Source organism: Gopherus evgoodei, chromosome 9, assembly GCF_007399415.2.
Source record: "Gopherus evgoodei ecotype Sinaloan lineage chromosome 9, rGopEvg1_v1.p, whole genome shotgun sequence".
In the NCBI taxonomy this organism is placed as follows: domain Eukaryota; kingdom Metazoa; phylum Chordata; order Testudines; family Testudinidae; genus Gopherus; species Gopherus evgoodei.
The window spans coordinates 94,214,651-94,239,102 of NC_044330.1; the positions used below are offsets into that span (position 1 = coordinate 94,214,651).

At 41.0% G+C, this 24,452-nt stretch overlaps 1 protein-coding gene across 3 annotated transcripts in view; it reads right to left on the reverse strand.

Annotated features, from left to right (window-relative positions):
• Positions 1–13,933: 13,933 nt before the first annotated feature.
• Positions 13,934–24,452, reverse strand: part of XIAP (X-linked inhibitor of apoptosis) — a 42,902-nt gene continuing 32,383 nt past the window's right edge. For 2 of the 3 annotated variants that reach the window (XM_030574888.1, XM_030574889.1), the window contains 3 exons: positions 22,409–22,442; positions 20,706–20,909; positions 13,934–18,063 (listed from right to left, as the gene is read on the reverse strand). In XM_030574888.1, coding sequence (XP_030430748.1) covers positions 17,870–18,063; positions 20,706–20,909; positions 22,409–22,442 — 432 coding nt within the window. In that variant the 3' untranslated portion in view covers positions 13,934–17,869. The remainder of the gene's footprint in view (positions 18,064–20,705; positions 20,910–22,408; positions 22,443–24,452) is intronic. The other variant, XM_030574890.1, reaches the window with a different exon arrangement.

Sequence of the window (24,452 nt, forward strand, 5' to 3'; positions counted from 1 at the left end):
CACAGTTTCCCTTCAATCCATGATTTTTAGTGTCTAGCAGAGTTATGAATTTAAGCTCCCAGGCTCATCTTTTGAAATTTCATTTGATGTAATAGACTCTCCTTGTGTAAAAAGATTAATGCATGAAAGATAGTGGCTGATACAGCAATACGATTGATAAGTTGGTTTCAAAGAATCGTCTGTTGGCACGGATATTCAAAATAGGGAAGACCAAAAAGAGTATTTTCTAGGGTGCATTTTATCTATTTTAAAAGTGAATTTAGTGCTGTTGAAAAACATCAAAGTGACAGCAATGAAAACAAATGCTTTATTCACCCTTTTATGGCAAAAGGTGATGGCTGGCACATTAGGAGTGTCTGACGTACAGACACCCAGGACAAAACTCTATAAAAGGCGCTAAAGATGCAATACAGTAACCACCTTCAAAGAGTGTTAAGGGTTTTGCATTGGGTTAACACACTCTTTTTGTCTGCTAGACCTATATGAGGTTCCTTTATATTGCAGAGCAGCTGTACAAAGGGAGAAGTAATTGCCAGACCACCTTTCCAGACCATTCAGTCTGAAGTGGACTATGGACTAGGGTTGGTGCAGGGGTTGTGGGGGGCATGAAAAGGGGCACAGACTGTAGTTAAGCAGTTGATTTGTTTGAGTTGTGCGTGAGTCCTGGGGTTTATCTACATACAGAAGTTATGTAAAAGGGCAAGATAAACCCATGTAAGTATATCCACACAAAATTGAACTTGTTTAACTAAATTGGTCCAATATTGCATCTTCATTGAAACCCGTGCAAGTGTGTGTGTGTGTGGACCAGGTCCTGAGAGACGGGCAGAGGGGCCTTACCTGAGGTTTCTGCAACATGGAACAGCCTGGTGCTGTTGTGACCACATCCTTCAAGGAAACAGGACTCATATACATTTTATATAAGAACAAACTAAGAAAATAAACTGAAGGAGTCACTGATTTCTGCTCCAAATGGGAAAATGACCTACCCAGCCACAAAATGCACTCAGCTAATGGGCAACTACTCATAGAACAGGTATGGTGGTATCAGTGCAAATCTCCCCACCTTGCCCTGCCAATAGGATTTCATCTTGACAACCTCTAATGGCAAGACAATAGTTTGATCCCTGTGGCCCAGTCTATTGTGGCCTTTTGCTAACACAGCCAGCCAGGGTATGACCAGTACTGTAGCTACTTGCCCACAAGAAACTGGAATAAGACCAACAACTCATTTCACATAGATCACCAAACTGACATCAGTTAATTCATACACCTACCGACCAGGTAATTAATCAGTTAATTTCATACACCTACTGACCTGGGACTGATCCACTCTGGAAAGCTTGTGTTGAAAGGCTCCCTCTCCCCTAAGCCAAGATTTTTTTTTTACAGCATCACCATGAGGTATTAGTATGGTAAATTAGAGCTGTTAATCATATCAAGCCCTCTCCATTTTAGGAGGGCAAGAATGGGACCAGGATATGCCATGAGGTTCCTCTGGTGGAGTTTCCTTTTGCATGGTCTTCTCAGAAAGGATCGGTTCAGTGCACTGTACAGGATCCTTATATACAAAAGGTCCAGAGAGTTCTGTGAACCCTGGCCCCAGGCCCAGGGAGTCCAGTGTCCATGTTGCCCCTTAGCTGACACAGGCACAACACAACAGCATGACTCCCAAAAGTCACTGGCTGCTTCTGACTATGACTGCAATAAATTGGAGTAGCATTAATTCCTGCTCAGCTATTCGTAATGTCCTGGTGGAGCAGCAGTGCTAAGTGGCTGCGTCCTGGTTCCACCCTTCCACCCACTATTTCATATAGGCCAAATTCTGTGGTCTGAATGTGGAAGGGCTTCTGTCCCTGGAGAAGGTGAGAAGAGCATGCATGCTGCTGGTAGGAGGGAAACATAAGAGCCATTGCCTTTAACCACTATTCATTACCATTTGAAGGAGAAAAACATAAGATCTAGGATTTGTCTTCATGGGGAAATTGACCAGATTAGCTGTTCTGGAATAGCTCCCCATGTAGACAAAGCCTTAGTAAACTGAAAATTTTCTGCTTGCATTTATTAGAAGTATTTCTGTTTTCCTTACACCACTTCTGTTGCCTTCTGCAACAGCTTATGTATCACAGGTTATTCCTAGTGCACAACTTATTAAAATGTACATACATGTTAAAACATTACAGCATTACAGACACCCACATTAGCTTGTAATATTTTAATATACTAAAAACATGTTAGAACAGATGTAGGAAAATCCATGTGCAGCACTAACAGAATATTTTATATACAATAAAATTATTATAGATAGGGCCTGACTGTTTTCTGTGATAGGATAACCAAATTCTGCAGCAAATATTTACATTCTGTGACAAATCTCTACAATTTCCTCTCTCCCCATTTGCCACCTTTACAAAAACTATAGGTTTTGGATGTTTATTTTCATTATGTTCTGCACAGCTAGTGTCCAGGCAGACCTGCTCAGAAATTTTCTCCCCACCCACCGTGTACCAGAGAAGTGGGGGACTTGGAGGCATCTCCACTGTCTCTTCTCCATAGATCTCTGGGCCATGGCCATGGCGGTAGTCTACAGGCAGCCTAGTCTATGCTTTTGGTTCACTCCATTCCCTAACTGCAAGCAGGACTACAGTTCTGGCTCCCCCATCTTCAGCTGATTGGCTCCCTGGAACTGTCCTGGAAGCATGCGTTGTAAACCAATTAACTCCTGCATCTGGGTAAAGCTGGACAGCAAGAGGCAGCTATAAGCAGGTCCCAGATGGACAGGGAAACAAACCAAAAACATCAGGCGCAAATGACAAATTCTGTAGCAAAAGTGCTGTACTGTGTAGCATCTTGGGAAAATGCCAGAATCCATAGCTGCAGAATAGAGTCCATAGGGGCCTGACTGAGTTAAATGGGGCAGTTAACATATCAGAACTATTGTTTCAGGCTGTCTGCAGGCTCATGAAGATGCCACCACATCAGTTTATATTAGATTCACATTTTAAAAGTTATCTTTGCTAGAAACAATGTTTTTTAAATGAAAGGATTCTGGAACACATTCTGCTGTAAGGGCTGAATTATTTGGCTAATTCCACAGTTGTGGGTACATGGAATACATGGGGCCCTGATTAATGCATTGTTGTCCCTATGGAAACAAACTTCCATTTTCAGCTCACAGTTAGTTCAATTTCCTGCCCAAAATGTTCTTTGAACCTCCATTCAATATTAAGACAGAACTAGATTCCTTTGTAACATTTTCTATGAAGAAACATTTTTAAACTAAAGTTTGCTATAAAAAGTTACACCAACTCCTTTTGAATGGTCTCTTCTAGATTCAGACACAATCGTTTTTGTGAAGTGGGAAGGTGGGGGGTTGTTAGTTAATTTGTGGCAGGACATGGTTTAACTTAAATGTGCAGACTAAATCTATACATTCAAGACACTCCCTTTAATTGTGAAATGTTTACAGGTACATGTATGCATTTCCAGTAAACTTGGATTTCCAGTAATTACAATCCTCTTTTTGTAAACCAGATTTTCCATGGTGTTTTCAGTGGGCTCTTCATAAGTTTTTGATCTCCACTTTTGATTTTGTAGACCTCACTAACTAAACTGAGAGTAGTCCAAGTCCTCAACACATTTCCAGTAGTTTCAAGAGCCAATAGCCAAGTTATCCATGCCTCCAGTTCCTGTCATCACTCCTATTATAGGCTGGGTCAGTATAAAGTAGCGTTGTTACCCTCAGAAGGCAGAAGATTTTCACTTACCTTATCATTCTTGGTACGTCACATATTCCCAATGTATCCCCAACCATCTTATCATTGTATTTTTTACACAGACTACTTTTTAAGTGACATGTCCAAAGCATTTAAAAACAAGTACTCTCCTTATCTCCTTACATAGGCAATGCTAATGTCTCTGACACATCACATTCCCATAGTAGTACTTTAATTTTGATGCCATCATTGTTTAAATTTGGAATATTCACACCCTCTTGCAGGAATGCTACTGTATCTTTCTGCTGTGTGGCTGTGGAGAATATTATCTATTATGAGGGGGTCTTTCCTCACCATAGGCAACCAAACAATGCTAATTTTGGAATTATGAAACCACAGAGGTCTGTCCTCTTCCCAGGGGCACAGTGTGACATGTATAATGGCAATTAGGTTCATGGAGAAGATTTGGAGGGATTCTGAGGTGTTCTCAACAATCTGAAGTGCAGGGGAATGGTGGCAAAGTTTGTTCTCTGTCAGATGGATTTTCAGGCTACCCATGGAAGTGTGTAAAGGAGATACATGGAATAAAGTCACTTATCCATATTTCAGCTCCATCAATGGAACTCCGCTAAAAGGAGAAGAGGTTAGGCCCATTTGACCAACTGGTCCCCCAACTCCCTGCCTCCCCTCCCCCTTTGCCATCAAAAATAATAAGAAAAATGGTAAATGAAGAAAAGGAGATTGGAACCGTTTCACATTGAACAGGTACAAGAACAAATGGACACCCAACTATTTTTTCTTCAATAATCTGGGGTGGAAAAGCCAGCAGCACAGTAATTCAAATTGTATTTTCACACAAAACTGTTCAGCACCTAGCCCTGGTTGGATATAGGGGTTAATCCTGTACACAATGGGAAAGGTGGAGTAGAAGAGACCGGCTTTGAATCATTATTTGCAGCCATCTAGGATTTCCACATACACGCCCAGTAGCTCTGCAGCTACACAATCTAAGGGGGTTTGGAGATTTGGAGGATTTAGTCTTGTACATGCTGGATAGGCTGGCCTTATATATAGTCCACATGTATGGCAACCATGAGTTTGCATGCCCCAAAGGCAACATATATTTTCTTTTGAATAGTCTTTACTCTAGTACTATGGTGATATATTTCACTGCTTTAGTTCAACTTTCCTGTCAGGACAAAATCATTTCCCTTTGGGTTGAAGCTTAGCATATGTTATTAGCAAACGGTAATCACATTTTATTGTTAATCTCCTACAGTTATATTTCAATTGTAGCAGATCATTCAAACACTTTCCCTATTTCTGGTTACAGTATAAATAAAAACCATTTTAAAAACTAGCAGTTATATGGTTTGGTATCCTCTCTGAAAACTAGTGGGCAAGGATAGTGGAAATATACTGGGAATGTTGGCAGTAACTGCAAGATCTTTGTCCAAAAATGCAGGATTGCAGTACTTATTTTTGTTGACTACTTTTGGCCCTACATTACTGTCAGACCTAATGTATAACACAAAGAAAGTCTTTAAAGTATTTTATTTGTTAAAAGGGCCTTATTCAAAACCACTGAGGTTAATGGAAGTCTTGCCATTGTGTCCAATGGGCTTTGGATCAGGCCCAAAATGAATAAGTTACTAAGAGAAATATGCCAAACTGAGTATTTGTGAGCTTTTCTCCCAACCTCCAGACTCATCTGGAATAAATGAACACCACATTTTGAACCTAATTTGAAAGGCATTAAGTAGGAATTAAAACAAATATGTAAACCCATGAACTACAGACTGATAACTAAATGGAGGTTTCTTACCTGTAACTGAAGGTTCTTCTAGATGTGCAGTCACTATCTGTATTCCACATGCAGCTATGCCTGAGCACCATATGCCTGAGATTGGAGATTTCTAGCAAGTTGTGTCATTTGGACTGTGTAGTTGTTCTCCTCGTGCTCCGAACCAAGCACATAAGGGCTGGTGTGGACCGACGCCTCTCCAGTTCCTTCTTACCACAAATCCAGTCATGATCTGCAGCAGAGGGGAAGAAGGGCAGGTAGTGGAATACAGATAGGGACCACACGTCTCGAAGAACCTCCAGGTAAGTAAACCTTAATTTCGTCTTCAAGTGCATTTTACACATGGGTAATTAATAAGCAGTAATCAAACAGGATATATAGATGTCAGCAATACTGCTGTCCCCACAGCTGCATCTGCAGAAGAGGTCTGGACTAATGTGTAATGTTTTGGGAAAGTACTTTGTTCAGTATAGGTACATCTTGAAGAGCACCAAGTTGCTTGTGCTGTAGTGGAGTGAGCTCTCACACCATCCAGGGGAGGAATATGCACTAGCTGATAAAGAATGATCCAGTTGGAGGTCCAGTTAGAGGGTATCTGCGCAGAAAACGCTTGTCCTTTTGATTGTGCCACTAAAGGAACAAATAATCTAGGCATTTTTCTATTGGGTTTCATCCTCTGCAGATGATGAGTGAGTCAAGTCTTCTCTCCTTATCGTAAGTCTGAAGTGCTGGGAAAGAATACTCATAAGTGAATAGGTTGATTCGTGTGAAATTCAGTTACCTTAAGAATGAATTTCAGAAGAAAGTGAAGGGAAACCTCCTCTTTATGAAATGTGTTTTATGTCAGAACTGCCCTAAGCGCTCCCAGTTCACTCACCCTTCTGGCTGATGTGATGGCGACTACAAAGGTGACTTTCATGGAGAAGTAGGACCTAGAGCAGGTGGCTAGCAGTTCATAGGGAGGTCTGGTAAGTATTAAAAGACAAAGATTGAGGCCTTGTCTACACTACAGGGGAAATTCGATCTAAGCTACACAATTTGAGTTACATGAATAGTGTAACTCAAATAGGCATAGCTTAGACCTACTTACTGCAGGGTCCACACTATGCGATGTCGACGAGAGACGCTCTCCCATTAACTCCCCCTACTCTTCTCAATCTGGTGGAGTACAGGAGTCGACGGGAGGGCAATCTGTGGTCAATTTAGTGGGTTTTCACTACACCCACTAAATTGACTGCCGAAGCATCGATCCCCCGGTAAGTGTAGACAAACCCTTAGATCCCACTGCAATGTTGGTTTCATCAATGATGGTAAAGTTCTAATGAGGCCCTTCCAGAATCTGGAGTTAGCGGAGTAAAAACAGCATAGCCCTCAAACGGAGGATGGCAGGTGTTGGTTGCTGCAAGGTGGACCCACAGCAAGCTAATGAAAAGGCCCAACAACTTGAGTGTGAGTAGATAATCTAAAATAACAGGAATTTCCACAGATCTTGGGAATAATTGGTTCTGTTGTGTCCAGCTGGAGAAATGTCTCTATTTGGCTAGATAGCATTTTCTGGTGTAGACCTTTCTGCTTTGATTGAAAATAGACTGAATGGCCTCTAAATATGAATGCTCTAGATTTGACACCCATCCAAATAGCAGGCTCTGAGAATAAAAGAGGGCCTGGATTGAGATGTCTGGCCTTGCCAGTCTCGAGTCAATAGATCCAGAAAGGGTCAGATGCTGATAGGAGGTCTGACATGCACAGAAAGACTGAAAACCATCACTGTTTGGGAAAGTTGGGAGCAATGAGAATGACCTGAGCTTTTTCATGGAAAACATTTGCATAACTTGGGGTATCAGTGGGTTGGGAAGAAAGGCATACCTGAGGTATCTGTCCAAGGTACCAGGAGGGCATCACCTTTGGACCCTCAGCCCAGAAGTGCTCTGGAGCAGTATGAAAGAAATTTCTTTTCCATCTGGGAAGCAAACAGGTCCCAGGATGGCATTTCCCACTAGGTGAAGCTCTTGTTCAGGATGGAATTGTGTATCTCCCATTTGTGGTCTGTGGAGAAGTGTCTGCTGAGACTGTTTGCCAGAGAGAGTTCTGCACACCTGGTAAGTATGTTCCCAAGAGTGTTACATGGTTTCGGATGCACCAGTTCTGTAAGTTGACTGCTTCTATATGGAGATGATGGAATTTTGCTCCACTCTGTTTACATAGAAAATAGTTGTCATGTTGTCTGACATTATCTGGATATGGCGGGACCAAAGTGGAAGGAAAGACTCCCACACGCACTCGTTCCAGGTTCACCCCACCAAACAAAAGAAGCCATGATCTTGGTGCGAATTGTAACTCTGGTATTCATTTTCTGTCTGATGAGATAATCACAATGAAGCCAGGCCTATAGGCAACAGATGTGGCAATTGGGGTTACTCAGGTACATGAGGCCAAATCACTTAATAGGGAAGGGCAGACCGTGCCTGTTGTCTGAGGGTGACTCGTCTTATCAAGTTGTTCATGGCCTGGAATTTTTCCCATAGAAAGGTAAGCCTTTTCTAGTCAAGTGTCGGGGTGTTTCTATGACTTAATGGGTGTCAAAGTGGGCTTCTCTGTGTTGACAGATTTGCAAGGAAGATAAAGGTAGGATTAAAGATAGGGTTGCTGAATCTGCCTGTCAGGAGCCAGTTGGCCAGATATGGAAAGATGGTGTAGCTGTTTCATCTCATTTGGACCACCACCATTGAGAAGACCTTTGTGAAGAGTTTGGGTGCTGAATCTAGTCCAAATGGGAATACTCTGAATTGGTAGTGCTCTTGTCCATTCCAATCAGGTGTGCCCACGCCACATGCATGGTTGTCGGAAAGCTTTTCCTTAGCAGCTCCCGTCGGGTTAGCTGTGGAGCCCCTTGGAGTGGCACCTTCATGGCGTTCAATATATGATCCTGCTGACCCAGCCCCCCTTCAGTTTCTTCTTGCCAGCTACTCCGATGGAGGGGAAGGAGGATAAGTATTGGAATGGACGTGAACAATACACCCCCCTTTGCCTTGGGGATTAGGAAATAACAGCAGAAGAATCCCTTGCCCCTTAGTTCTTGAGGAACCTCCTCCACTGCTCCTATCTCGACAATGGCAGATAATTCAGCCCTAGAGTCTGCAGGATCAGCTCTTCAACTTCAACATGGAAGTCCATGATTTGAAGTTATACCTACTGAGGCTATCTTGCTGGTTAGCTATCCTCAGCTGGAGGCCCCCAGTGGCATAGAACTTCCTACCAAAGAGATCCATCCTTTTTATGCCTTAGATTTGGGAGCCATCCCTTGCTGACCCTGACACTCTTTCTTGTTAACCATGAACATGACCAGAGAGCATGGCTGCAGGCGTGAGAATAAGTATTCACATCCCTTAGAAGGGACAAAGTATTTGCATTCCATACTTCTGGCAGCTGGCGGAATCGAGGCTCGGGTCTGCCACATCGTCTTTATGGTGTTTTGAACCATCTTGATCAAAGGCAGAGCTACCCATGATGGACCTTCGGGAGTGAGAATGTCCACCATGGGATCCTCAGCCTCGACCACTTCCTCTGCTTGCAGCCCCATGTTGCAGGCAATCTACTTAAGGAGATCCTGGTATGCCCTATGGTCATCCTGTGTCAGTCACCTCGACCACGACCCGAGCCTGAGGGGGCGGTTGTGATAGAGTGGCCTAGGATCCCCGAGGCATAGGCCTGTCCCTGGAAGAGTGGGGTAGCTGGTGTTCTGAGGCTACCAATCTTGACCCTCTTCAAAAGGGGCTCTGGGCCTGATGGTAAGCCCAGAGGTTCCAAAAGGGCCATTGTGCTGGGGGCTGTCATTGTGGTTGCCAGGTCAGCGGCACTTTTCCTTTGTTGCCTTTTGGACCTATGTCAACTGTGCCTTGAGTAGTACAAGTCGGTATCAGACTCCAAGGAAGCAGAGCCTGATCGCGATGACCACAGTGGTGCTGAGGGCCCATGCATTAACAATTGGTGCCACGATAAAGTGGGCAACTGGGATCCAGCGATGTAGACCTAGTGTCCAGTGCTGGCTATCGAGGACGAGGGCCCTGGTGCCTTGGGACAGTGCCAGTCCTCTGTCGTCGGTGCCGGTCCTCTGTTGGTGCCAGGGATCAGTGCTGATCAGAGGGAGCGTTGCATCGCTGGTGCTGGAGGTGCTTTCATGGGGGTTGGTGCTGGGGAGCAGTGCCGCAGCAAAGGTGACTGAGAGTGCCAGGTATTGTGCCGAACTGGGGATTGTGAAGGCTGCATCATAGCAGACTTGCCTCTAGATAGTACTGGTCTTATTGACACCGGACACTTGTCCCTGAGAACCAGGGGCTGTGCCACCGTCATCTCGATCAGGTCTCTGACAGCTTCAAAAGTGTCTGGAGTGGAGGGTGGCTCTCACACCTCCACCTAGCACTGCCCTGCCTGAGAGTCGCTATGTGCCAGACTCAACAGTCACCTCTGGGGCACTGAAGACAACAACACGGACTCATGCTCACTTGGCACCAGATCCTTTCTGGGGTGCGCCCGTGCATCCCCTGATGCTCCCTCAGCTTTCGGGGCCCGTGAGCGCCCACTTTCGCCCTTCTTGTGTCACTGTGTGGCACCAGGGAAGTCGAGTGGTACCGGGCCGCTATTCCTGGCTGCGGTGCCATAAAGCACCAGTGCAGAAGGTCTCTTGCGCTAGAGTCCCTCCTCGGCACTATGTCACATATGGATGCTGGAGCACTCCACAGAGACATGCTCTGTGCCGGATCCTGGCGAGCCACAGCCAACTGTAGGCGGAGAGTGGAGTCCATTAAAAGTTGTTTTAGGCAGAAATCATGCTCCTTCTTGGTTCTTGGCTAAAAAGCCCTGCAGATTTTGCACCTCTCCATTTGGTGTGTCTCCCCCCAATGCTTTAAGCAAGAGTTGTGGGGGTCACTGATGGGCATAGGCTTATTGCAAGCACTGCAGGGCTTAAAGCCTTGGGCTTGTGGCATGCCCCGGAGACCAAGGGGGGAGGGGGCTAGAGATTGGGAAGAGACCCCGCCCCCAACCTAGTATCTAAACTATCTATACAACTATGTACTAAATTAACTATAACACTAACTTGAAACTCGAATGGCTAACAGGAAAATGCTAAGGGAGCACTTGCTGAGTAAGTGAGCGCTGTTCCAATGGCCCAAACAGACAGTAAGAAGAAACTGAAGAGGGGGGGAGGTTGGCAGGGTCATATATTGAGTGCCATGAAGGCACCACTCCAGGGGCTCCACAGCCGACCCAATGGGAGCTGCTAAGGAAAAACTTTCTGATGACCAGGCACACAGTGCATGCACTCCTGATTGGAATTGAGGTGAACAAGCACTCAAAAGAAGAATTATACTTTGCTAACAGGGCCTATTAGTTAGCAATTCAAACCTGAAGTTTAGTGGAAGAAAATAGCTTCCCTGCCTAAACAGACAAGGCATTTAGCACCCTTGCTAGTGGGTGTTGTCTTGGGATGTTCTAGCCTAGACCTCAGTGGTTGCTTGTACCACCAGGGAATTGGGTGCTGGGTGTGTAAACAGAAAATCTGCTTCCTTGGCTGGTACATAATAATGCCTCTAAGCCCTTTTTAGCATGGTGGTGCAGGAAGCAGGAGTATGCCAGATTAGCCTGGTTGATTACATAATGGCCTCGTTGACAGGAAAGGCCACCCAAACAGGACCAGAAGACTGCAGAATGTCCAGGAGCCCATACTGAGTATCCTGTCCCTCCTTGGGTTGGATGTAGTGCTCTGGCCATCAGCTGGGGATGGCGAAAACGGGACAACCACCTCATCTGGTGAGAATAAACCCATCAGAATCATCTGCTGCAGCTCAATTCCTTCTCCCTTGTAGCCTGATGGAGCCAGCAAGTGTCAGCTAGGAGAGGGTGTGTGGGATGCATGCATGCATGGTTCAGAGCAGAGGTGGGCCACATCCAGCCCACAGAACCGTCATGCCCAGCCCACGAGCTCCTGGCCTGGGAGGCTAGCTCCAGCCCCTCCCCTGCTGTCCCGTCGCCTCAGCTTGCTCAGCCACCGACACATTGCTCTGGATCCAGGGCTGTGAATTAATGGGGCAGCGCAGCTGCAGAGCGAGGCCTGACCCAGTGCTCTGAGCTGCGTGATGGCAGCAGTGTGGCCTGGGTCCAGAAGGCTGAATGGGGGCAGGGATCCCCAGGGGGTAGTCAGGGAGGGAGGGTTGGATGGGGCAGCGGTTCTGGGTGTGGTCAGGGGACAGGGTGTATGGATAGGGCAGGGGTCCCAGGGGGGGCCCCCATCAGGGAACAGGGGAATAGAAAGGAGGTGGGGGCCAGGCCATGACACCCTCCCCTAACTGGCCCTCCATACAATTTACAAAACCTGATGTGGCCCACCGGCCAAAAAGTTTGCCCGCCCCTGGTCCAGAGACTCTAGCATAGGGATAATCCCACTATGAAGGGTGATGGGTACTCCATAACACTGGGTACCATTAGTCCCTTAGTTGGTCATATCTAAGCTGAGGACAGATCACAGACTTTGAGGAGCCCCATCTGGGCTAGCCTCCCTGTGTTGAGATTCTCCGTCTAGAGCCTCTAATTTGGCAGATGAGAAGATAGGGTCCAGTTCAACTGTTGGAGCTGTCAGACAAATACTATGGCTGGGTGGGCTAGGGGAGTATTCCTGTCTCCTCAAGTTTTCTTGCTCTGGAGTTGTAATGTATCTGAATAGGGTCAGACCTGAAAGGAGAGGAGATTGTGAATAAGGTTCTCCCAACCTGAATATGTATTTCTAGTGTTTTCTAGTAAAATATTTCTAAATATCTAAAATTCTAGTATACATAATTACTTAATATCTGTGAAATACCTGCTATAATAGCAGTGAATGGTTCTGCCCTAACTCAATGGAAGCTATCATTCCTAGGAACTAGGATGAGAGTGAGACTCATTCTGCAGAAATGAGTGGAGAAATCACCAGACTTTGAATATTAAATATTTCAAATAGATTAAATGTAAACTGCTGTGTAAATTAATTTACTGGCAGTTGGGGGCCAGAAGGCATCTATGGTCCTTCCTCCAATGCCTTTCCCCAAATACCTGTGCTCCTTCAGACTTCCTTGCATCCTTCATTCCTGTTATTTCCCTAAATCCTTACTGCTGGTCTCCAAGGAATTTTGCTGCTTATTTCAATGACACACTGAAAATCACAGTAATTTAAATAAAAAAAATCTCCTTAATTCAATCAGTCACAATTTGATGGCTTCTTAATTGCATTCTCACATTTAGTTTAAATGCAGCACTGATTACAATTTTTAAAACTGCACCTACAGAGCAGCTCTCTTGCAATCTTTTAAAAAATTTAGGTTTTTAACCCATTATTGTCCCTAACAAATTAAATTTTGAAACATTTATTGCAAAAATTAATGATTCTTCAAAATAAAAAGTTCTGAAATAGCTTAGAGACCCATTGTGCCTTTCAATAGTTAGCCTTAGCATGAGTTTAAAATGAGATTCTTCTGCATTTAATGTATCTGAATAATATTTCAGTAATTCACTTGCTTTACATTTCAGGATTTTAAAAGATTGTAAGGCAATAAATATTAAAAAGTCACTGTCACTCCCAACTTGCTCTCAACACAGTTCACATACTGTGTAATCCAAATATGCCCCCTTGCTGGGCTTTGGATAAACTAACTTAAAAACTTAACAGTTTTGATAACATTCAGCAAAAACCATCTCCCCAGACTTGGCTGGTCTGAAGGTTCTTCCTTCTGTACCATTCGTAAGTTTGATCCCCTCTCTAGAGAGCCCCTCCTGTATGCCTTACGTCTTATGCCAAACAACCTCTTCAGCAGAACACATTTCACATGTGTTGGCCCTACTGGGGAATATTAAATGAGCTGTTTTAAACAAAAGCTACCAGTCTATTTGCAAACACTTATTTTTCATCACTGCAACTTAAACATAATAGGAAAATTTTTCAAAGGCACAAATGGCAGTTTAGTGTTGAACCCCCAGTGACTTTCGACAGGAGTTGGGCACCTACCTGCCCATTGCACCTCTGATCATCTCCCATGATAAAGAATTGTCTATAAACATTTAAGTTACTAAATAAACTTTCTGCAAAAATAGAGAATAAAAATGGTAAATTAAAATCTAAACAGACGTAGGGGAAAAAAATCACATTAAGATCCAGTTTTCCAGAAGCAGTTTAGTAATTAAATTAGACCCTGAATTCCTTAGAAGTTGTCATCTACTTCAATGGGCCAAACTCTACTCTCCTCACTCAAAAAAATTTTTGAGAGTCAACAGGACTACTATAAGTAAGGTAAGTAGGATCTAACTGTATATGGACAATGAACACTGTGTTTCTTATTTGCAGTGTTGTTGTAGCCATGCTGGTCCCATGATAGGAAGACAAGATAGGTGAGGTAATATCTTTTATTCAACCAATGTCTGTTGGTGAAGGAAACAAGCTTTTGGGCTACACAGAATTCTTCTTCAGGTCAGTTATATTCATATTTACCATGTTTATTAAAATTAATTAGCACTATCCTGTTATATTACATGTACAAAGCCAAGAAATTACAAATAGTTCCATTTTATGATTGCTCTTTGCATGTAAAATCAAAGACTACAACACAAACAATTTAAATTCACTTGATCTATTTAAAAAAATTAATTATAAAGTCAGACTAGAATCACAAAAACACTTCTGTGAATATTTTATACGATCACAACAAATTAAAAAAATAAACTTAAATTTCACTCCCTTGGACTATATTTCATGGAAGTTTTAAGAAAATGAAAAATCATATTCAGTATTAGGTATCACTAATCAATGTTCCATGTCAAATACATCATTCAGTTCAAAAGATTTGAAATATATCAACATGTGCAAATACAGTCCAATTATTTACACAAATTTGGAGCTTACATTGTTCAAGAGAGGCATCAGCTAAGTCTTACTTAAATCCAAAATTCAGGTTTTTAAAACAAGATGGAAAAAGGGGAGGAAAACAAGACTTAATATCAACTGAAATGTTATGAGCTAAAACAGATATCTTGAGAACCAGAAAGGGAAACTGACTAGAAGCAAAAATGAATTTTTTATAAAATGGTTTACTGTCAAATTGAGTTAAATACATAAAATAAAGCTGTATAAATGGACATGTAAGTTTAAACTTCTTGATTACAGATCCTTCAGCTTTCATAAAGTATTAACAGAAAAAGATATTTATGTTGATGCTATATCCCATTATGCCCATGATAAAAATCTTAACCTTAACCACAAAAAAAATTCTATTTAATTTTTTAAGATGAGACAACACTGTTAGTGTTCTGAAAACAAAAAGTATATAAAGTGTATTAGTGTCTGTTGATGTATATAGTGAACTTTTAAAAGAAAAAAGGAACATATTTAAATATAGAAACTCTAAGACTGATAATCGTGAAGTAAACAGGGAACAGGTAATATTGGATAGATTTTCCACATTAAAAACAAAAGAAATGGGCAAAGAAAAACGTAAAACACGAACATCCAGCATTGACACTGATTTGATAAACTAAAACTTCTGTCTGAATTACATCACAACCTAAATTGCAAAAATAAGGGCATTACACCATTTTCAATTATACGTAGTGCCTTTGTGAAACCAAAAGCAGAATATTCATTTTTATATATGTACATAAATAGGGCAATTTCTAAATTTACAAGTAGGCACTATATTGGGCCTAATCCTGAAAACACTTTTGCATATGCATAATTTTACTCACATGAGGAGTCCCACTGAAGCAACGCTTTGGAAGGGAAGGACTCAGCAATGAGGTCAATGGAACTACTCACATGAGTAAAGTTTTGTATGTGCTTAAGAGTTTGCAGCATCATACCCATTGTCTTAAATTAATCATGATATATCTTTCCCTCTTTTACCAGTTTATATACAAAAATTGGATTGTTAGAAGAATATATTTTAATAATTCTTATTTAAAAATGTATTTGACTTTGAAAGCAGAGACTAAAGATCATCTTATTACATCCTGGGAATACATCAAATATCGAGTATGTACAAATGGGATTATAAAAATAGGTTTGGAAATGGATGTTTGATTATCTAGGAATTCCAAACAATGTCATACCTGAACTATAAATTCTCTAACCAGAGTTTGTTAGCCACAGGATCCAAAAACAAGATGAAAATTCTCATCAAGGTACAATAGAAATGAACAAATTTTAAGTACAAATGGCTTTAATGTCCTGAGGCACCTAGGGCCAGCAGGTTTCATTCTCCAGCTATCTGATCAGTTCTCCTGCTGTTGGCAGTTCACCCAAAACTCTCATGACTTGGGGAAAAACTCCAGATTAAAAAGAATAGTTTTTCAAACAAATGATTTTGTAAAACCGCGAAAGCAAATTTATCTAGTAAAGGAGTAATACTTCGAAAATTTCTCTCTCTTCAAAAAAACCCTTATGCAACAGTTCTTTAGACTGGAAGCAGATGCTGAATTCTTATCTTCCAAAATTTTAGTAGCATACTACATTGGAGCATTTTAAAATGACCATCTACAGTGTGGCAGGGAAGCCCTGCATAAGATATTGTGTTCTCTTAGGAGATCTGTTAAGAGCATTAATTGTAATTGCTCTTTATTTTTCACATTTGTAATTGCAATAAATCCCTCCCCAAAATGTGATCATGCAAGATACTGATAATCCTCAAATTTAGTCTAATAATAAATGTAAGTTCTTTGATCTTGTAAGGTGCTGAGAGTTCTCATTGGACTCTGTGGCCAGGTCTATAGTTCTACTGGAAAACCTGGTTGAGAGACACTCAAACAATGCCAAGAGTTATTACAGTATAATGTCATTACAATACTGCTTTAGACAATGTTATTTGATACTATGTATAAGCAATGTTGTTTAAAATCTCTCTTGTATACAAGTTGACTATGATTCTTCAAAAGGCAATGTAAATGGTTTAGAGTTTATATTCATTTTCAAGGAATTTCCTATGCGTCAATCTAGCAAAAAAGTTCTGGATGACAGGTATCTCTTGCTATACAGTGTTTATATTTGTTTTGGCTTTTTGAAATAGGACCAAGCTTACTCCCTGTTTGGGAGTGGGTTATAGAAAGGACAGGTTACAACTGCGAGTCTACAAGATGGGAGTGGGGTGGGAGATACTTCTGTGATAGTTTAAGGATCCTTTGAGTTTTGGGGCTAGAAAAGATCAGCCTTAAGGCAGTCAGAGATGGAGAAATAAACGGACCTAGTGTAACTTAAACACTGCTGCTGGAATGTAACTATGATATGTAAATGGCAAGAATATAATTAATTGAAATGAAAGGTGGAAGTGAAATTAGTCAATTTTTAAAATACATACTGTATGGGACTAGGGAAGACTAATGTATGCTTGGAAGGGGAAACTGTTTAAAAAAGAGAAGAGAAACATATGGATGATGTTTTTGTAATTCTTTTGGCGTGAATAATTTTTAAATAATTTGTACATTTTAGTGGTTTAGAAAAGGTCAGGAGATTTTAAAAATGCCATTTTCCCTATAAGAAAAGGAATTTGTATAACTAATCAATGTTTTACTCAATTAGAAAGGGGCTTAACCTGTTTCAGAGATTAGTCAGTCACTAAAATAATTAACAGAAAAACAAAACTACATAAACTTTTAGCTATTTCTCTCACTAAGATGTCACCATTCCTGAACCCACAAACATCTGCCTTCTTCATATATGCTAACCCTTACTATTCTAGTTTTGAACAATATTAATCTTGCTAAAATTTGATTTAACAAAATCATGGCTGGATTTTTTTTGTCACCTCCATTTAATAGTTTATTACCCATACCCTTTCTGAAAACTTGGCAGAGACAGAGCTAAGGAGTTAGATCAGATGACAAATTCCAATCTACATTGTTATTAGCAGCACAGCTTGTAGTCTGTCTGATCACTCAGTTTGCCCATGCTATTGTATATGAGTGAATAATATACTTCATTTATGCACTTTACAACAAGTTAGAAAGGTGTGCATACTCAGACATATACAAAATAGGAGAATGTCATAGTGAAGAATTTCTAATCTGTCACTTCAGTTAAAGTGAAGGGACAAACTGGAGAGGAATAAAGAGGTTGCAGTTGAATGTGAGAGCTATAAGTACAAATTTAGCAGCTTCTGATTGTCAGTTTATGAGCTTTTAGGGCACTGACTAAAACTTTGTTTTTATTATCCCAAAACTTTAGACTCTCCATAAATATATTTGTGCACTACAGTGCTGAACATCCCAAGGGTTTGCTGTTGCATTACAGTGATTTTAAACAATGTAACAACAAACATTTGCACAAACACTGTACATATGACTAATACATAAATATTTTCTGTCTTTTTGTAATAACCATGCAACACACAGGGCATTTATCAACTGCTTCAGCACATTCTTTACAAGCAACCAGATGGCCACAGGGAATTAAAACAACTGAGATGTCTTTATCCATACAGATTTTACACATCTTTTCCTCCTGCAAACGTCTTAACTTCTCTTCAGTACTCAGATCTGAGGAAAAGGGAAACACACAGAGCAAGTTTACATACTTAATAAAAGAAGCTACTCTCTCAAACTACCTTTCCCACACAAACTAAGTTTTCTTGGTATGACGGGAATAAATCATCCCCTAAACAAGAAAAATCCGTGTTAAAGACTACAAACTTTACAATCTGGACTCTCCTCTTCATCATTCCACATGGTGGGAGAGAGGTTATGCCCCCGACAGTGGAGCGAGCTGGGAGTTTAACCCTCTCTATATACAGATCTAGAACTACCTGCAGAAGCTTTTCACATGGGCTTCCCATTGGCAGCTGCCCCCAAACACTTGTCAGGGGTTGGAAAGAGAAAGACACTTGTTATGTAGAGGGGGCCCCCATCAGCATTGCTGACAGGATAAATTGCCATGAACTGTAGGTCATCATATAATATCACAAAAAAGGCAGATCCCTAGCTATGTTGTGTCCATTTTATAACCTTTTTGTGGTGGTAAACTGGCACAAACTCAGTGGATCAGAGCAGAGGAGATGCTCTGCATAGGGGGAATCTTCCATGACACACGACTGGCATTTTGGTTTCTACACCACTCTGCTGATTATTAGAGTCTGTGGTTGGGACGCTGCTAGTACCTGACTGGTGCCCAGGGTCTATGCTGGGAATCAGTCCTAAGCCAGAGCAGCCATTAGGCCTCCTTAAAGTCACCGTTGCTCTCCTTACTCCCAGATACCAAGCTAGCCTAAAATGTCCACGTCTTTAAATGTAGGTCTGTATGTGTATGTATTCATGTATCAGACCTTACAATGTATGTCTAGAGTTGTAGAAAAATTATATTCTGTTGCGTTATTTGAGAAATATTATGTAAGACTACATTGTAATGCTATGCATAGGCACCAGGATGATGCTTCCAGATGTTGAAGTTACATACACATTACCCAAATCTGAATGCTTAACTTTCATTAACTTTTTTTGTTCTGTTTTCGCATTTAACATACTTTATGAAGTGTGTGTGGGTGCTGGGAAAGGAGAAGTAGGTGGAGGTGGGAAGGAAGTACTATTGAGATGAGGACAGAAAAGGGCAGTACCTAACTTCAGACTGTGGCAGAGAGCGGAAGTCCTGTGTGCCCTACTATTGCTCACACTGGAAGATTCAGCCATGAGATGGTAAATTCTGAGCTCTGAACTCCAATTCACAAAAGGAGAGAATACAGAGTTCTGAATAAAGCTAACAGATCACAGTGACACCTCTTTCTCCCCCGCGAAAAAGTGAAATAGGAAAAAAAAAAAGTGTGTGTTGTGTAAAATATTTCCTAAGTAGAACTTTTTATTCAACTAAAGATAGGCAGAGAAAATTGTTTTTATTTGGTTTTATAGGCACCAAAGAGTGACTGTTTTAAGAGTTAATTAAAAAACTCGTACTGCCTCAAGGACTGACTATACATGCTATTTTAGTTCTGTATTATAAAATTATGCCCTACTTGAAAAAAATCTGCTTTTGTCTGGAATGCTGTCCCCATGCTTGGGAGAAGCTCCCCATAAATGTCCACAAAACTAATGCATTATCCTTAATGCAAAATGCTCCTTAAAAACTCCTTTGTTGCGATGGCTACAAAAAGACCTGACAGCATCTAGGCCACGCGTGCACTAATAAAACAGGCTATCATGCCGACCACTATTGTTTCATTGTTTTCTCCATCTGTCTGAATCCATCTGTTGTCTCTCATCTTATACTCAGATTGTAAGGTCTTTGGAACAGACCATATTTTTGTTCTGTGTTTGTACAGCACCTGGCACAATAGGGTCTTGGGCCTTGACCAGGGTTCGTAGGGTACAATAATTAATAAAATATTTTTACAAATAACTTTCAGAGTTTTATAACTGAAAGATTAGAGGAAAATAGAGGTTCTCTATTTTTTCGCCCTTTATTTATACTGGACATTTGAGACAGCACTTTGTGTATACAGATGCCCCGTCTTACACAATCGTCCCGTTCCAGAAAGCCTTGCGTAACTCACATTTTGTGTAAGTCGGAAACTTATACCAATACATTATGCAAAAATTTCTGCAACTCGAAAATCCTATTTCTGGCTTATGGAACTTTTTCCGTAAGTGCAAATTTGCATAAGTCAGGTTTTGCATAACTTGGGGAGTGTCTGTAGTCTATTTCATAGTTTCTCCTGTACAGTTTCCTGTCTATTGTGAGAAATACTCACCCCAACAGGAGAGGGAGGGGATGAAGACTTCGCACACACACACACACACACACTCACACACACACACACGATAATAAAAGCACAAATATTAGCAAAGGAATTTGGGAGTAGGGATGGAATCTGAAACTACTTTTAATACATTTTTCAAAGTGGCTGGATTTCAGGTAGTGTCCCTAATACTATACATTATTGGAGCATCAGTGGTAGGCTGCTCTTTTCTAACATAAACCAGTATATTCTTAAATGCTGCTGGTTAAATAAAATGTAAAAAAAATAAATTTATAGTTGTTGTGTATATGATTACCCTAGTGAATTCTCTAAAAATGACACATTACATGCATTTCTTTTGTGTTACACAAAGATGGCAACAGAAATATACCAATAATATATTTAATACAATCTGTTATCTTTTGCATCCATGTCTTGTAACTATAAAAAATTCACCTTTCGGTACCGAGCTCCCACTGGATACTTCTTCCTGTACGTTTTCTTTTTGAGCATGTATTATATCTGAAACTAGAAGCTCAACAGATGTATAGTTTTCTCCATACGTCCGCAGTTTTTTCTCCATAATGTTTTTAATCTCAGACAAACTAAAACCCATACGCATGGCATTCTGTACCAACTGGTTTTGTAGGAGATCATCTTTAACAAACATTGAGGGAAAAAAATCAGTTTAACCAAGAGCAAATTAGAAACAGTCAACAGTGTTCACTGTAATTTTTTGAAGAACTTCATAACATTTAACCAAAAGTTAGACAATTAAATTTCTCTGACTAGTGATTTTGCACTGTGAAATATAAAACATCAAACAAGTAGGACGCCTCCCAGATTTGTTATATTCCCAACCCTTCCACAGGCCACCCTACTTATATTAAAGACTCCTAGATTTTAATCCATTCAGATCACTCAGTCAATGGAAATTTTCACCATATCTTTTTACACAGAATGTCTCCTCGCGTAACAGTAATCATAGATCTTATCACACTTGGATCCAAATTATCTTTATAATTTAGCTTAAATCCCTAAGTACAAGTAATGTTTAATATACTTTCTTTCAATTTACAAAAAAATATAACCCACCCATACCCAGGCTATAAGCAACTTGCCAATTTATTAAAAGGTTACAAAACCAAAATGCAGTACAATCAATAGTACTGTAATGTGTGCCTCCCTGTCTTATCACATATTAACAGTAGGAAATTATTTTTCTACCATTATGCCTCCCCTTTCCTTCCCAGTGGAGCTCTTTGCATAAGTTTATTAGCAAGGCATCTGCTTTTTTCACTCATTTTGACTACATTTAAGGGTTACTCAGTTCTTTTCCTTGGCAAAACTGCTTGCAGTGAAACTAGAGCTCTCTCATATGTGAATATACTTACAGACACTTACCCCCAGAACATTTTATAAATGTAGATTGTTGTGGAATCACTGCATAGCAATGGTAGATATCTTTTCCCACCAACTAAATATTTTTAAGTAGCTGTAAAATAATCCTGCTGCTATACTCATCACTATTTTCTCACCTTTTTGTTGAATGTTTAAAAGAAAGAGTGCTAGAACCTCTCATACAGATATGACACACAATCAGGCTCTTATTTAAGTCTTCCCAAGTATTTTTGTGACATTTTCATTCAAGAGGAGACCTAAACAGTTTCAGCATTCCTTGATATTCTTTCTATGGCCTTAACAACTCAGTAAAGTATCTTTATGGTCAGTAAATATACAGAGGTGCAACTATACATTAAATTTACTTCTACTGTGGTCTAAACCTTTTAACACACACACACCCACCCACCCCCGTATTGGCCACTCGCAAAACACTAATTTTTTTTCCCTAATGAGGTTAGAATTTATTCACTGATTTTTTTTACCTTCAGGTTAATGAAGTGATAAATTTACACTCTGGCTCCCAAATTACATTATCTGTTCAGCAGTTGTGCTTGTTATTTAATTGTTCGGAAGCAAGGATGTAAAAGAAGAGCATAATTTAATGGGTTAGCTTCCTTTTTCCTCTATAAAGCATAGCAGGGTCACCTTCAAAATTAGCCATTTCCTTCATTCTCCCCACAAACATAAGCCACAACAACAGAATCTGGTGAGGAAGGCACACTAAGAACACATAAATGTAACTGTTTGACTGATACCTATAAGTAGCGATGTCTTCTCAGAAGCTTCTATCTAAAACAGAAATATAACCATAGATTAGGTCCCCTGCAAACAAAGAAACATTTCTAAACATTGTTAAGGGAAGGGTAAGAAAAAGGCCATTGCTATTCATCATGCTGACTGTGTGACCATGACTCAGATGAGAATCAATAGGAATCCCATCTTTTATTATTAATCTCCTTCAACAGAATTGGGCATACATAAATAAATACCTAGTTCTTATACAGCACTTTTCATCAACCAACCTCAGAGCACTTTATAAAGGAGGTCACTATCATAATTCCCATTTTACACATGAAGAAGCTGAGGCACAGAGAGCTGAAGTAATTTGCCTAAGCAGCCAATAGTGGCAGAACCAAGCCATCCTGTCATAAACAAGATATACAAATCTCAAACCATCCTGTAATAAGCCACATGTATATGATCACCTCAACGTTCGTAAATGATCTTGAAGAAGGGGTCAACAGTGAGTTAGTAAAGTTTGCAGATGATACAAAGTTACTAAAGATAGCTAAATCCAAAGCAGAGTGAGGAGTTACAAAGGGATCTCACAAAACTGGGCAACAAAATGGCATTCATCAGTGTTGATAAATGTGAAGTAATGTATATTGGAAAATATAATTCCAACTATACATACAGAATGATGGGGTCTAAATTAGCTGTAACTACTCAAGAAAAAGATTGTGGAGTCACTGTGGACAGTTCTCTAAAAACATCTGCTCAGTGTGCAGTGGCAGTCAAAAAAGCTAAGAGAATGTTAGGAACTATTAGGAAAGGGATAGCTAATAAGACAGTCAGTATCATAATGCCACTACATAAATCCATGGTATGCCCACACTTTTGAATAGTGTGCAGTTCTTGTCAGCCGTCTCAAAAAAAGATATATTAGAATTGGAAAAGGCAACAGAGAAGGGCAAAAAACAAATTAAAAAGATTAAGGATATTAAAAAGAGAGGGACTACTCAGCTTGAAAAAAAGAGACAACCAAGGGCAGGATATGATAGAGGTCCTTCACACCACTCATGCTTTGATCTAAGTGCATAAGGAAGTGTTATTTACCCCTTCTCATAACACAGAACTAGGGGGTCACACAATGAAATTAATAGGTTGCAGGTTTAATACAAAGAAAAGGAATTACTTCTTCACACAACAGTCATCCTTGTAGAACCCATTGCCAGGTGATGTTGTGAAAGCCAAAAGTATAACTGGGTTAAAAAGATTAGAAAGCTCATGGAGTCCATCAATGGCTATTAGCTAAGTTGGTGAGGAATGGAACACCATGCTTTGGGGGTTTGTGGCAGGGTGCTGCTGCAAACACACCTAATCAGCCCCTGTTACAATCAAGGGAGATAGATTGGGGCTGGCTGAAATGTCTTGTATCTGCCTGGTGATTGGAAACACCTGCTAGCCTGATAGGCAAGAGCTACAAAGGCTGGGAAGGAGCTAAAAGGAGGGAGGCAGCCAGAGAAGGAAGTGGGTACTGACCCAGACTGTGGTAGGGGAGAAATCTGTAAGGATTGTATATATTTGGACACTGGTGGTGGGAAAACAAAAACACTTACAGAATAAAGGACACAGATGCTGTATAGAGCTGATGTCTCCCTGGACATCCCTGTGGCCCGGGCCGCTTCCAGTAGCTCCCATTTGCCAGGAACAGCGAACCGCAGCCACTGGGAGCTGCGGGCAGCCATGTCTGGGGATGGTCAATGTAAACACTGTCTCATGGTCTGCCAGTGGATTACCCTGACAGGCCGCAGGTTGCCCACCACTGCTCAAAGCGTGCACCACTTCCAGCGCAGAAGTGAATGTTGCAGGATTTGGTGGGGTGGGTTACTATATGCCCAGGTCATGGGCTTTTTGCAGCTAGGGAAGGTTTCCAGAGGTGGGTCTGACGTGGCTCCAGGAGCAGCCTCTGCAGGGGAAAAATAAGTCCTGTCCCTTCCCAACCTGGCCAGGCCTAGCAGCGGGAGCTTGGCACATGGTAGGAAGCTCCTTCTGGGGCGCCCCTAGCCCTGCCCCTTT